The sequence below is a fragment of the Seriola lalandi genome, unplaced genomic scaffold, assembly GCF_002814215.2.
Source record: "Seriola lalandi dorsalis isolate HSWRI2012SDOR001 ecotype SW California unplaced genomic scaffold, Sedor1 jcf7180002054358, whole genome shotgun sequence".
Classification (NCBI taxonomy): domain Eukaryota; kingdom Metazoa; phylum Chordata; class Actinopteri; order Carangiformes; family Carangidae; genus Seriola; species Seriola lalandi.
In genome coordinates this window covers 210,126-221,540 of record NW_019524911.1, presented here as the reverse complement: position 1 = coordinate 221,540, position 11,415 = coordinate 210,126, and the positions used below count along the sequence as shown (strand labels likewise).

The window sequence follows — 11,415 nt, the reverse complement described above, 5'->3', positions numbered from 1 at the left end:
TTTCTTTACCAACATGTGCTTTCTGCTTTATTACCAAAGTAAAAGGACAAAAACAGAACCTGGCAATGTAAAATGTTTACATATTAATTAATGTCTTCTAAGTGATCTATAAACCATAACTACATGATTAATGATCACAACTCATATACCACACCCCTTATTAGAAAATGACAACAAAATCCTTATATGTAACTTGTAATTTTATCCATAGAATAAATATAATGGAGCAGGATATAGTAGCATTCAGTATAAAGTAACATTAAATGAAAATAAAGCAAGAACCTCAATACTTTATTCCTAATAAATCATTATTGATGAGAAACTGAGCTTGTAAACAAAAGAAAAAAACCCTGTCTGTCTCTGCTTCTCAGTCCAACATGTGTCAACATGGTTTACTGTGCAGCTTGTTGTTGAGGCAGCAGACTTTAAATTGGCAAGAGTGTGACATGAAGTGTGTGAGACAGACATCCTGAGGACTGGTCATAAAACTCGTCTGTGCTTTGAGAACCTGAAGGTGTGACAGGACTCTTCCTCAGTCTGGACTGGAGTCACATGGTCAAAGTGTTTTGATACTGCAACATGAAAAAAGGTCATATTATTAGATTTTATCTGTCCTATTATTGTTTGCCTACCTTGTGTTCAGGGGATTCATGCTCTATTGGAACTACAAAGCCCAGTCAATGATTGTCGCTGTGAACTACAGCTTCAGTCCTGTTACTTTAGTGTGTATTTGTTCACATGTAGCTGAATCAGCTGTGATCAGCTCCTGTTTGCATTGTAGCCATGATTGTAGAGACAACTGTCACTGGCTTACTGTGATACTGAAGAAAACTTGAGTTTTTAAGTAGCTGAATCTATAAGGCAACCATATGATAATAAGATAATAACAGACTATAAAAGAAGCCAAAAACAAAACAAGTCCACACAAATTATATTAATTAAATATTTATTGTCAAAAATTAACTATCTGAATTTACAGTTATTAAGGCGCGATCTGAAAACATAATTAGTCATTTATTTGAGGACAACTAAGTATTCAAATATATTCTGCACACACTGATAAAAAGACAAAAAAAATCAAGTCATTGTGGACGTTATCAGCACTTAATCTGCATTTCATCTTCAAGACAGTTTCACAGCCGACTTGAAATAAACTGTAAATAACTTCTGTATGATAATCTGCCAGAACAGAACTCAGAGCTTTAAGTTCTCAGACTGAGTTGCACAAAGTTTTTGACCCTGGCTTGTTGACGTAGCAGCGGACACACGAGCTGTGAGCGGAGCAGAAAAAAAATCAAACACAATCAGGACAAAAGAGGAAACAACCTCGTTCTCACGGCGATCTCTACAACACCCATCTGTCAAATTTCTTTTGTAACTAAAACAAATATTAAACATTAATGACCAATAAAATCTTACGTGTTGTTCGACATGTAACATATTTTGACCTAATCTTAATTTAATTTAGGACTGCGACTAACAATTTGTTTCTGTTATCGATTAATCTACCAGGTATTCTCTTGATCAATCGTTCAGGCTATAAAACGTCAAAACACAGTAAAAACTGTGTCGACTAACGGCTCAAAACCCAAAGAGTCAGTTTACTCTCATAGAGACTAAAGAAAACAGAAAACATTCAGAACAAAGAGGCTGAAACCAGTGGAGCTTTGCTTAAAAATGACCAAAAAAAATGAATCGACTAATTGTTTCAGCTCTTACTTGACTCAGATTAAAAATGTATATATTTACTGTTGAACATCAAGAGACAGATTTTGTCTTTGACTCCAAACACGAGGGGGAAACAGCTCTGATTATTCTCCATTTCTGTGATTAACGTACGAGCAGCTAAAACTGATGACGATGTACAGGAAGCGCTCCGTTTGAGATGGGAGTTCATGGAGGCGTGGATGGATGACGTTCTCGCCGCTCTGACGCTGATTCTGCTCCAGATACATTCACGTCCAAGTTCAGTACAGAGCTTTTCTCAGAGGGACAGTGGACAGACTAAGAATCAGGCAAGGAGAGGATCTCTCTTCGTTTCATTCAGCAGAAGTCTCTAAGTGTGTGTTGTTGTTGTTGTTTCTGTTGCTGCAGGTGACTGGACGATCATCTGGAGCTGATGGAGGGAGGGAGGGAGAAAAGGAGGAGGGAGGGCTCTGATTGCACCAGCAGGCTTCAGTCCTGGACTCCCTCTCAGCCCATGTAGGGGTACCTCCACTCTTTGAGGGGGACGTGGGTCTCCTTCACCACCTGCGGAGACGTCCATCTCAGGACGTAGTGTGGACCTCCAGGTTTGTCATTAGTGCCTAGATGAAGAGAAAGGTCAAAGTTGAATCAAACAGACAGTGGAAACCCTGTCGTCACCTGGAGTGACTGGAGAACAGTTAACAACTCTCACCTGAAGCTCTGGCGCCACCAAATGGCTGCTGAGCAACAATGGAGCCGGTGGATTTATCGTTGACGTAGTAGTTCCCTGCAGCGTTTCTCAGGGCTTTAGCTGCCTGGTCGATCACAGTCCTGCAACAGAGAATTCACTGAGAAAGATATCCAACAGGTGTCCTGCTCCTGGATTTATCAAGTGTCTCAAACAGGAAGTCAGTTTGACCATGAACTTGGCAAAGAGATCATTGACTTTGGAAAATTTGGTTAAAATTTAGAGTAATAAAGAAAAATGTTCTTATTAAAATCCAGTGTTTCCTCTTTGATGTATTAGTAAATATGATTGTTAGATTAAAGTGATTCATTATTTGGGCATCATATTATTGCAGATGTTGATATTGTTTGATATTTCCAAACACAACTGTCTGGTTAGAACTGGTTAGATCTTGTATAAGCCTGTGTTTGTGCTGCATCTTGCATGTGTTGTGCATGTCACACACATGAAGCTACTTTCTTATTGTAGTGACAATGAAGCTCTGCCATCAGTGAGTGAAACAAATGAATGATTATCTGTTTGTTTGGAAATGAATGAGAGACGTCACTGATTCACAGCCTCTTTGCTGCGTCACAACATGATACAGTTCTTTTTGATCAGTGAATATATGCACACACGTCTCACAGAGAGGAGACGTTTCCTTTGTTACGTCTCGACCTAAACGTATGACCAAACACCTGCATGTGTCCTTGCAGGGACACCGTCCTGCAACTCTGAGTCTTTATAAACACAGGCTCTGCTGTTAAGAGTAGTAAAGAAACATAAACATGTAGATGAGCTTGTCTTACTTGTCCTGAGCGAACACGGCTCCAGTCAGAGCGTACGGGGACGTGTTGTCTATCAGCTGCAGCACCTCTTTGTAGTTCTTCTCAGGATAAACATAAACTGCCAGAACTGGCCCAAAGATTTCCTGCACAAAACAACACAAGATAAGATGTTAAGATCGTTAAGATGCTTGTAAAAATACATTAACTAAAAAAAAAAAAAAAAAAAAAAACACATTTTGGTTGAATTTTGTGTATTTTTTTAACTGGATGTACGAATATTTCTGCAAATATCCAGTAAATTTTTACTTATGGAGTAAAAATAAACGGAGCAGTGAAGTGTGTTAGTGATGACCGATTAAACCGCACGCACGCACGCACACACAATGTGGCTGTGGTGTGTTTTTCAGGCTGTGAATCAGGGCGTGAAACAGGGTTTGAGTGGGATGAGTTAATCAAACAGCTGACGATGTTTCTGTGGGACACATTTCACATGTTTGTGTAGATGATCCATCAGTTAATCCTGATCTTAGTCCACATGCGCACAATGTCATCTCCACACTAACATCATCAATAGAGGCGAAGCAACACGACGACTTACTGCAGTTATATATATTTTAATATATTCTAATAATTCTAATTATTTCAATTTTTATAGCCAGATGAAATGTGATTTCACAATCTGTGGCTTCAACATTTATCTCTTGTACTAACAGAATTAGCAAAGAAGAGAATTGAGGTTTAACTTTAACTTTAGTTGAAATATGAACAACTTCTGTCGCTCCACTGAAACCAAACATCATATCAAACCTCGTTCATGATGGCGTCCTGTGGGTCTTTGGTCTCGATGATGGTCGGCTCGACAAAGTAGCCCTTCTTATCGTCGCAGTTTCCGCCAGCGATGATGTTTAGATTCGGAGAAGACTTGGCTTGATCGAGCCACTTCTTTATCCGACTAAACGACTGCAGGACAAACAACAAGAGGAAACATAGCAAATAGTAAAAAAGTCTACACACAAATACACTGAAAATGTTAGAAAAAGAGGACAACTGTACCTTTTCATCTATCACAGCTGAGAAGAAGGTGCTGAAGTCTTCCACAGGCTGAAGGGAAGAAGAGAAGATCATTAGACTGTTTACTTTAAAGTCAAATATTCTCTGGTTTCAGCTTCTTTAATTTGACAATCAGCTGCTTTTTTTTGTGGCATGTGACAGTGAAATGAACCTCTGATGCTTTTCTTAACATTTTATAGATTAAATGATCAGCAGATTAATAGATAATGAAAATAATGATTACAGAAGCCTGACATTTCAATCTACTTCTTCTCTGTGAACTCACGTCTCCCACTTTGATGTTTCTGTGAATGTCCAGAAGTCCCTGTTTGATCTGCGGCCACTTGCTGTCCGGTACGTACATCCTGGAGCAGGCCGAACACTTCTGACCTCCGTACTCAAACGCTGAGCGAACCGTCCCCATCACCACGCTCTGAACATCCGCAGTACTGTGGACGAAGTGGAAATTCTTCCCGCCGCATTCTGAAAATATCAAGAGCCACATTCGGTGACAAACGACACAACAGAGAACACTACTTCAGGAAACTCACTATGTGGATAATGGGTGTGATCTCCCGACTGTGATGTGATGTCATAATCGTGCGTCAGAGGTTCTGCTCACCTCCTGCCAGGCGAGGGAAATTCTTATAGGTGTCCAGGTTCTGGGCGACCTGTTTCCACAAGCGCTTGAACGTCCTAAAGAACAGATTCAGACAGAGCATGAACCACAGAACCACGACAGCTACATCACAGCGGCACGGGATTAGTGAAGGGCGACACATTTATATGATATAAAACCAAGCAGCATGTATTAACTAATGTATCTACAATAGCAGGTTGAACAGTTTCAAAATAATATATTTAAAAAGGAAAGACAGTCATATTTAGTGGCGTTAGTGAGTTTTCACTGTGATTTAACTTTTTAAAGTTTCTGAATTCATTTTAAATTGAAGCCACCACAAGTTCAAATAACACATGGTGTGATGTGTGAGAAATAAGCAAAAAAAATAACTCAATAAGGATGCTGTGATATTTGGAGCTGAATAAATCTGAGGCTAACGCCGATATAAAATAACAGGAAAAAAGAAGAAAACAAATAGAGGTGGTGCTTCAGCTGCTCTTTAACAGGCAGATGAACCCAGCAATGTTTCAGCTTCTGCATCTGAAACACACTGAGCGTACAGCGAGTCATTCCTGGCTGCACTTTCTGATATCAGAGACGTGTCTTACGGGACGCTGCCGGTGAAGTTGATGCCTGCCAGATGTTCAGAGGAGGTGACTGTGTCTCCGAACACTGGACCATCCGCCGGCAGGAACTGGACGATGTTCGGGGGCAGACCGCACTCCCTCAGGACCTTGTAGACGGCGTAGCTCGCAGACATGGCGGTGTCACTGGGCTTCCACAGAACTACGTTACCCTGGCAAACAGGAAGTACAAAAACATGAACGCAAAGACTGTTACAAGTCTGTATGAAACCCAGACAGAATCAGTAGGATCACGACAGCTGGGCACAATGTCCGGCTCCTGGCCCGGGACCCAGAAGCTGATCCAGCCATGAAATACTCAGAGCCAAACATGTCCACACTCACCATCAGAGCTGGGGTACCTGCCAGGTTTCCACCGATAGCAGTGAAGTTAAAAGGAGCCACAGCTGCTACAAAACCCTGAGAGGAGAGGGAGGTAGATACACACATGGATTTATTTGATTAGAATAAAGGTAGATACAAAAGACTAAAAGCTCAAATTGGAGAGGCGGAAAGGTACAATAGCAAATCTAATACAAACGGACAGTTTTACAGCCCCTCTCTGCAGCAGAGTAGAAAATATATTTCTGCCCACTGACCTTTATTCTAAAGATATAACATTAATTAAATGGCTGCCTGTTGCAGAATTATGAGAAGGAGCTGGAGATGAATTTGTTTTTACAGTTATGTAAGTGAGACCAAACTTCATTTGAGTATTTCTTCTATCAGCTGTGAGATTTGTGTCGAAGTTTAGAAATCAACACGTCCAGGGAAAGTAGTTTGGATCTGATCCTTATAAACCTATTTTGAGCCATTTGAAGTTAGTGGAGAACTGCTGGACCAGAAGGAGGCAGCACAATCAAATAAACAAAAGAATGAGACCAGTGTTTCATCACGGTAGACCCTCCATTTTCTCCCACAAAATAATTTACACTAGAACAATAAGACAGATTCTGGCTTGAGTTTTTTCCAACAAGGCAAACCCAACATTTATCGGAGCTAATTGATCCCTACACATCACAGTAACAAGAGTGTGAGCCGTTCTTACCTCCAGCCCGCGGTACAGCATGGTGTTCGTGCTTCCGTCTGCGTCTAACGGCTGCTGTCTCTGCAGCTCGACTGCATGTTTGGCGTTAAATCTGAAGAAATCAATCAGTTCTGCAGCGGCGTCAATCTCTGCCTGGACCACCGTCTTACCCTGAGACCCACGGAGCACAACACTGAATTAAACAATACTGCTTTGTTGAACAAACACATCTGTTTGAATCTAGTTAAATTATGTTGTTGTATAATTGTGTCCTTATCATGTGTTTGCCTGTACCTGTCCAATCATGGTCTTGGCGAGGATCTCTGCTCTCTTGGGTCCGCTGATGACGTCGGCTGCCTTGAAGAGGACCTGGGCTCTGTCCTGGACGGGCTTCAGGTCCCACTCCCTCCTCGCCGCCACAGACGCCAGGATGGCTTTGTTTATCAGCTCCTGCATCGGCCACGTTCAATTAGGTGCAAAGAAAACAAAGCGTCAGGAAACACAACAAGGATTTCAGGGAATGGTCAAACATGGAGAAGTGTGTATTCACAGCTCCCCCTGCTGGACAGAGTCAAACACAGGGTGTGGATTCATCACTCAATCTCAATCTATCTGAATATCTGAAGAATAAAAACATCAGGATCATGTGACTGTGACTTTATCTCAACAGAGGTGGTTATAGCAAATGAATGGAGTAGAAAATAATTTTAAAAAATAGGATATTTTCTATTATGATAATATGATGTAAATATGATATTTACTTTAATTCCCCAGCTCAACCAACCCCTTCAAAACAAGACAGATTAGTGTTTGCATGGAGTCACTCTAAGACTTATCTTACCTTGTCAGCGTAGCAGAACTTCGCCACCTTATGTGAGTGATTGAACGGCTTTGAAAAGAAACAGAAAGTTTAATTATTGATCAAACAAACAATATTTCTGAATGTGGTTCAGCTGAGTTTTCTCTCGTCCAACAGAGTAAACTCATTCTGCTGCATGTTTGGACAGTGATATGTTCAGTGCCCGAGTTTCCATGGAGCAATAGTTTACTCAGATTACAGAAGGTGCTGTTGACTCACGGATAACTGGTATCTGATGTCTTTGGTCCACACATGTTCATCTCCAACCACGCATGGGATCTCCTCCGTCTTCCCCCTCAGACCGTCCAAGGCCTAAAAGAACACGAAGTCAAGATAAAGAGGCACAGAAACTGAATAGCAGCTCGTGTTCTGCAAAGTGCATTAAGGTGAGTGGTGGGTAAACACATGCAGGTTCTCACCTTCAGCAGCTCTTTTCTTTCTGCACTCCCCTCTTTGAAGCCCAGGATCGGCTCGTTTTTTACCTCCACAGCTGCACAGGGGAAGGTTTTCAACCTTAAAAACACACACACAAACACACACACACAGGTAGTTAATACTGTCCCACCTTTCTTCGTTCAGAGTGCGTCTCCAATCAAACTGTGCTCTCAGCAGGAAAACAGCACAGATCAGCAGGTGCCTTTTTGCACTGGCCTCAACTGGCCCTGAAGGTCTTGGTCATGGAGGGAGGATGTTGAACTCAGCTCCACAGCTGGTTTAAGTTCGACGCCTCACAGCTGCTAATCAGCAACATGATATGAATTTATCTTCAATTAATGCAGCGGTCCCCAACGTTTTTCTGTCCTGCCCCTTTTGAACACTTTCACCCTCCCTCCACCCACAATGAAGGCATTTATATCTAAACTAAACATGAGCAGCGTGTTTAAAAAAAAAAAAAAAAAAATCCTCATTAGTTTCTGTTGTGCAGATAATATATACACCATATTTGTTAAAAGCAAACTGACTCAAACCTTCAGGGCAGCAGAAACAGTCACATGCTCATTTTAAGTTTGTGGTCAGCTGTTGTTCCTGTCTTATTGTCTTATTCTCAACTTGTTTGTATTTTATGGTTTTACCTGCTGTAATTTGTTTTTGCTGCACACAGACTTTCCTTCTGTGGGACAATAAAACCTGAAGTGAAATATTCAAGTTAAACTTTAAACAAACAGTCAAATCTGTTGGCTCCTCCTTGTGTTGGCAAAGACACCGACATGTTCGGGTTGAAATAAATAACATGAACGTGCAGCTTCTGTCCGACCTCCAGTCTGATGGGAAAGTTCTGTGGAGAAATTAAACCAGGCCTGAAACTAATGATTAGTTTTGTTGTCGCTTAGTTTACTTATTATTTCACCTGATTAATCCATAAAAACTGAAAATCCTCAGATGTGAGAAGCTGGAACTATTTTAGCTTAAACAAATAACCAATTATTAAAAATATGGTTAAAAATCATCAGCATGATTTTTTCCATTGTGATCAGGTGAAATGCATCATTTAATAAAAACCTGAAACATATTGTTAAAGTGAGAGCTGCTCCTACAGAGACAAAACAGAAGTAGGATAAAAACAGCTAAACTCTTCATATTTTGGCTGCTCTGCCACGTTACTCTACGTCATTTTACAAGCAGAAATGTCGACTGTAGCATCTCATAGTGAAGATTTACTGCTTCTCTTGAACTTATGGTGACACTGAAGTGAATATATTTGGGTTTTAGAGCATTAGTTAGACAAAAGAGGTGTTTTAAAGATTCATAGAGCAGGTGTTAGCTGCTGCCCTGTTAGACTCACTTCTTCACTTTAGTCTTTAAAAAAAAAAAAAATTTTTATTAACTTATCTTAGTTTGATCCAGTTCTCCTGAAAGTTACATCACAGCAAGCCTGTGGTGCTTTTCATGTATGATTAACTACACCAGTTTAAACTTTTAGAACTGAAGGTCACAGATGATAACCAACTCTGGAGGAGGACGAGGAGGAGGAGGAGGAGGAGCAGGGGGTGGACGGACCGGCTGGTGGCTTTAAAGGTATTATAGGCATTATAATAAACCCAAACCTCTCTGACAGCCTTTTTTTTTTTTTTTCTACACACGTGCTTCTCATTCAGCTGCACACTGAGCTCCTGTGCTTTTGTAGCCTGGACACCAAGAGAGAAAGAGAACAAATATCTGGAAATGAGAGGAATTTGGTTACTTCAGTTTTTACAGGTGTCACAGGAAAACAAACGTTTCTTTCCAAGAATCAGTCACTGATTCTAAGAAGGAAAAGAAGGAAAGTGCAGAGCCCCTTAAGTCGTCACATCCATCCTCCAGAACACTGAATATGACTGATATGTATTCATATGTTTTAGGCAATACTCCAACAACAGCTGGTATCAGGGAGTAGCTGCTGTCTCTGACACACACCACTTCCCCACCGACTTATTGCAGCTCTTTACTGGCCCAAGTCTGCCCCAAGTTTGTGCCTCAGAACTAAGCATTAAATTCTCCGAAGGATAAACACACGGTGATGGTGGTGTACCGTGCAACACTTAGCTCAGCTCTGCACGTATGTGAGTATGTGTCCGCTGCACAATGACAAAGACTTTTCACCCACTTATCAAGAACCCTGATAGATCCTGGAAAAAAACCTTCAGAACCAAAGCAAGCACTGTTAAAATATCGCCAGGTATTTATGCTTTAGAGAAGTGGATGGTTACCACTGACTTGAATGAATAATGCTCATACATAAGAGGCATAAATTTGGGGGTAGCCAGGTGGCACATGCCAGTCAAGAATCATCATAATCCACTGACTGGGGAGTGTTGTAATGGCAGCGTAACACAGTGGTAGACCATCTTCATATGCCACATGCTGTGACATCCCACTAATGAGAGCAGTATCTGTCAGTGTGATCTACAAAGCAGCAGCAGTACATGGCAGGGAGCTGTGGCTGTAACAGAGTGTTTAGCAGAGCCATGAGTCAGGAAACACTGACTTTAAAATCACATTTCCTTCAAACACAAACACATTTTCTGTTTCTACAACAACTAATTAGGTTCTGAAACCAACTGAAAGTGGTGTACCCACTGTAAGAATCATAACTCATTATTTCTCTGATGACTAATCGATTAATCGTTGTGTGTGTGTGTGTGTGTGTGTGCAGCTTATGAAACTCTCAGAAATCTGACTGATGTGAGTTCAGCATGTAAAACAAACTGTGGTGGATCCTGGGCTCTCGTTGAAGCCTCAGGCACAGACACTGGCTCGTGTAAAGAGCAGGACAGGTGAGGGAGGTTGTTTAGGAGAAGCTAACATTAGCTGGCATGTTGTAACCGTCACCCCGGTTAGGAAAGGTAGTCTCGTGTACGCTCATGTGAACCGTCAGCTGGTACCTACCCCCGCCGAGACAGAGCCACCGCCGCCCTCACACGGAGCATGTTCCCACCGCAGGATGTTACCGCGAGCTGACGGAGAAGACCAGCGGATAGACCGAGACACACCAGCGCGGGGAAGACACCCGACTCACAGATCAATAACTGATCAGATAGACGGAGTCAGGAGTGGATCCAGATCCAGGACTACAACCCGACCCAACGTGCACTTCCCGGTGGGGAGAGACGGACATGTAGTTTTGAATGCGAGATTTACTTTCGCTTTGGAAGCAGTTATCCACTCAACCTGAATGTGATATTGTCGAGTATATTTTATTATTAATGAATAAAAGGACGGAAACGCGCTGTTTTATTTGTTAAATCTTAAACATCTGTCGAACAACTCCCCCCTCCTCGCTGTGAAATGGACTGTTCCACAGGCGGGTCTGTGACTAGCCAATCAGCGAACAGTAACATATACTCCACCAATCGGAGGCACAAAGCACAAAGCTCTATATTTGACCAGCTTCTTGACCTTTCAATCACCTCCACATGGCTTTCATCATGTCACATTCGTTACAAGCGGGAAGACATTTTATTTTTTTATTTTGGATTAATTGATGCACTGCATATAACGCACTTTCACCTCTACCAAATTGTAAAACAACTGAAGCTGTGCATTTATGAATATG

General features: G+C 41.5%; 1 protein-coding gene across 1 annotated transcript; it reads right to left on the bottom strand.

The window, feature by feature from the left end:
* Positions 1-929: 929 nt before the first annotated feature.
* Positions 930-10,906, bottom strand: aldh4a1 (aldehyde dehydrogenase 4 family, member A1). Its single transcript, XM_023408256.2, has 15 exons — positions 10,749-10,906; positions 7,802-7,895; positions 7,602-7,694; positions 7,365-7,412; positions 6,818-6,973; positions 6,545-6,694; positions 5,842-5,916; positions 5,482-5,669; positions 4,874-4,947; positions 4,538-4,734; positions 4,255-4,302; positions 4,009-4,161; positions 3,223-3,344; positions 2,399-2,517; positions 930-2,306 (listed from the first exon to the last, which is right to left on the bottom strand). The coding sequence occupies exons 1-15, from the start codon at positions 10,787-10,789 to the stop codon at positions 2,194-2,196; spliced, it is 1,671 nt and encodes a 556-aa protein (XP_023264024.1). The 5' UTR covers positions 10,790-10,906; the 3' UTR covers positions 930-2,193.
* Between the last annotated feature and the right edge of the window lie 509 nt (positions 10,907-11,415).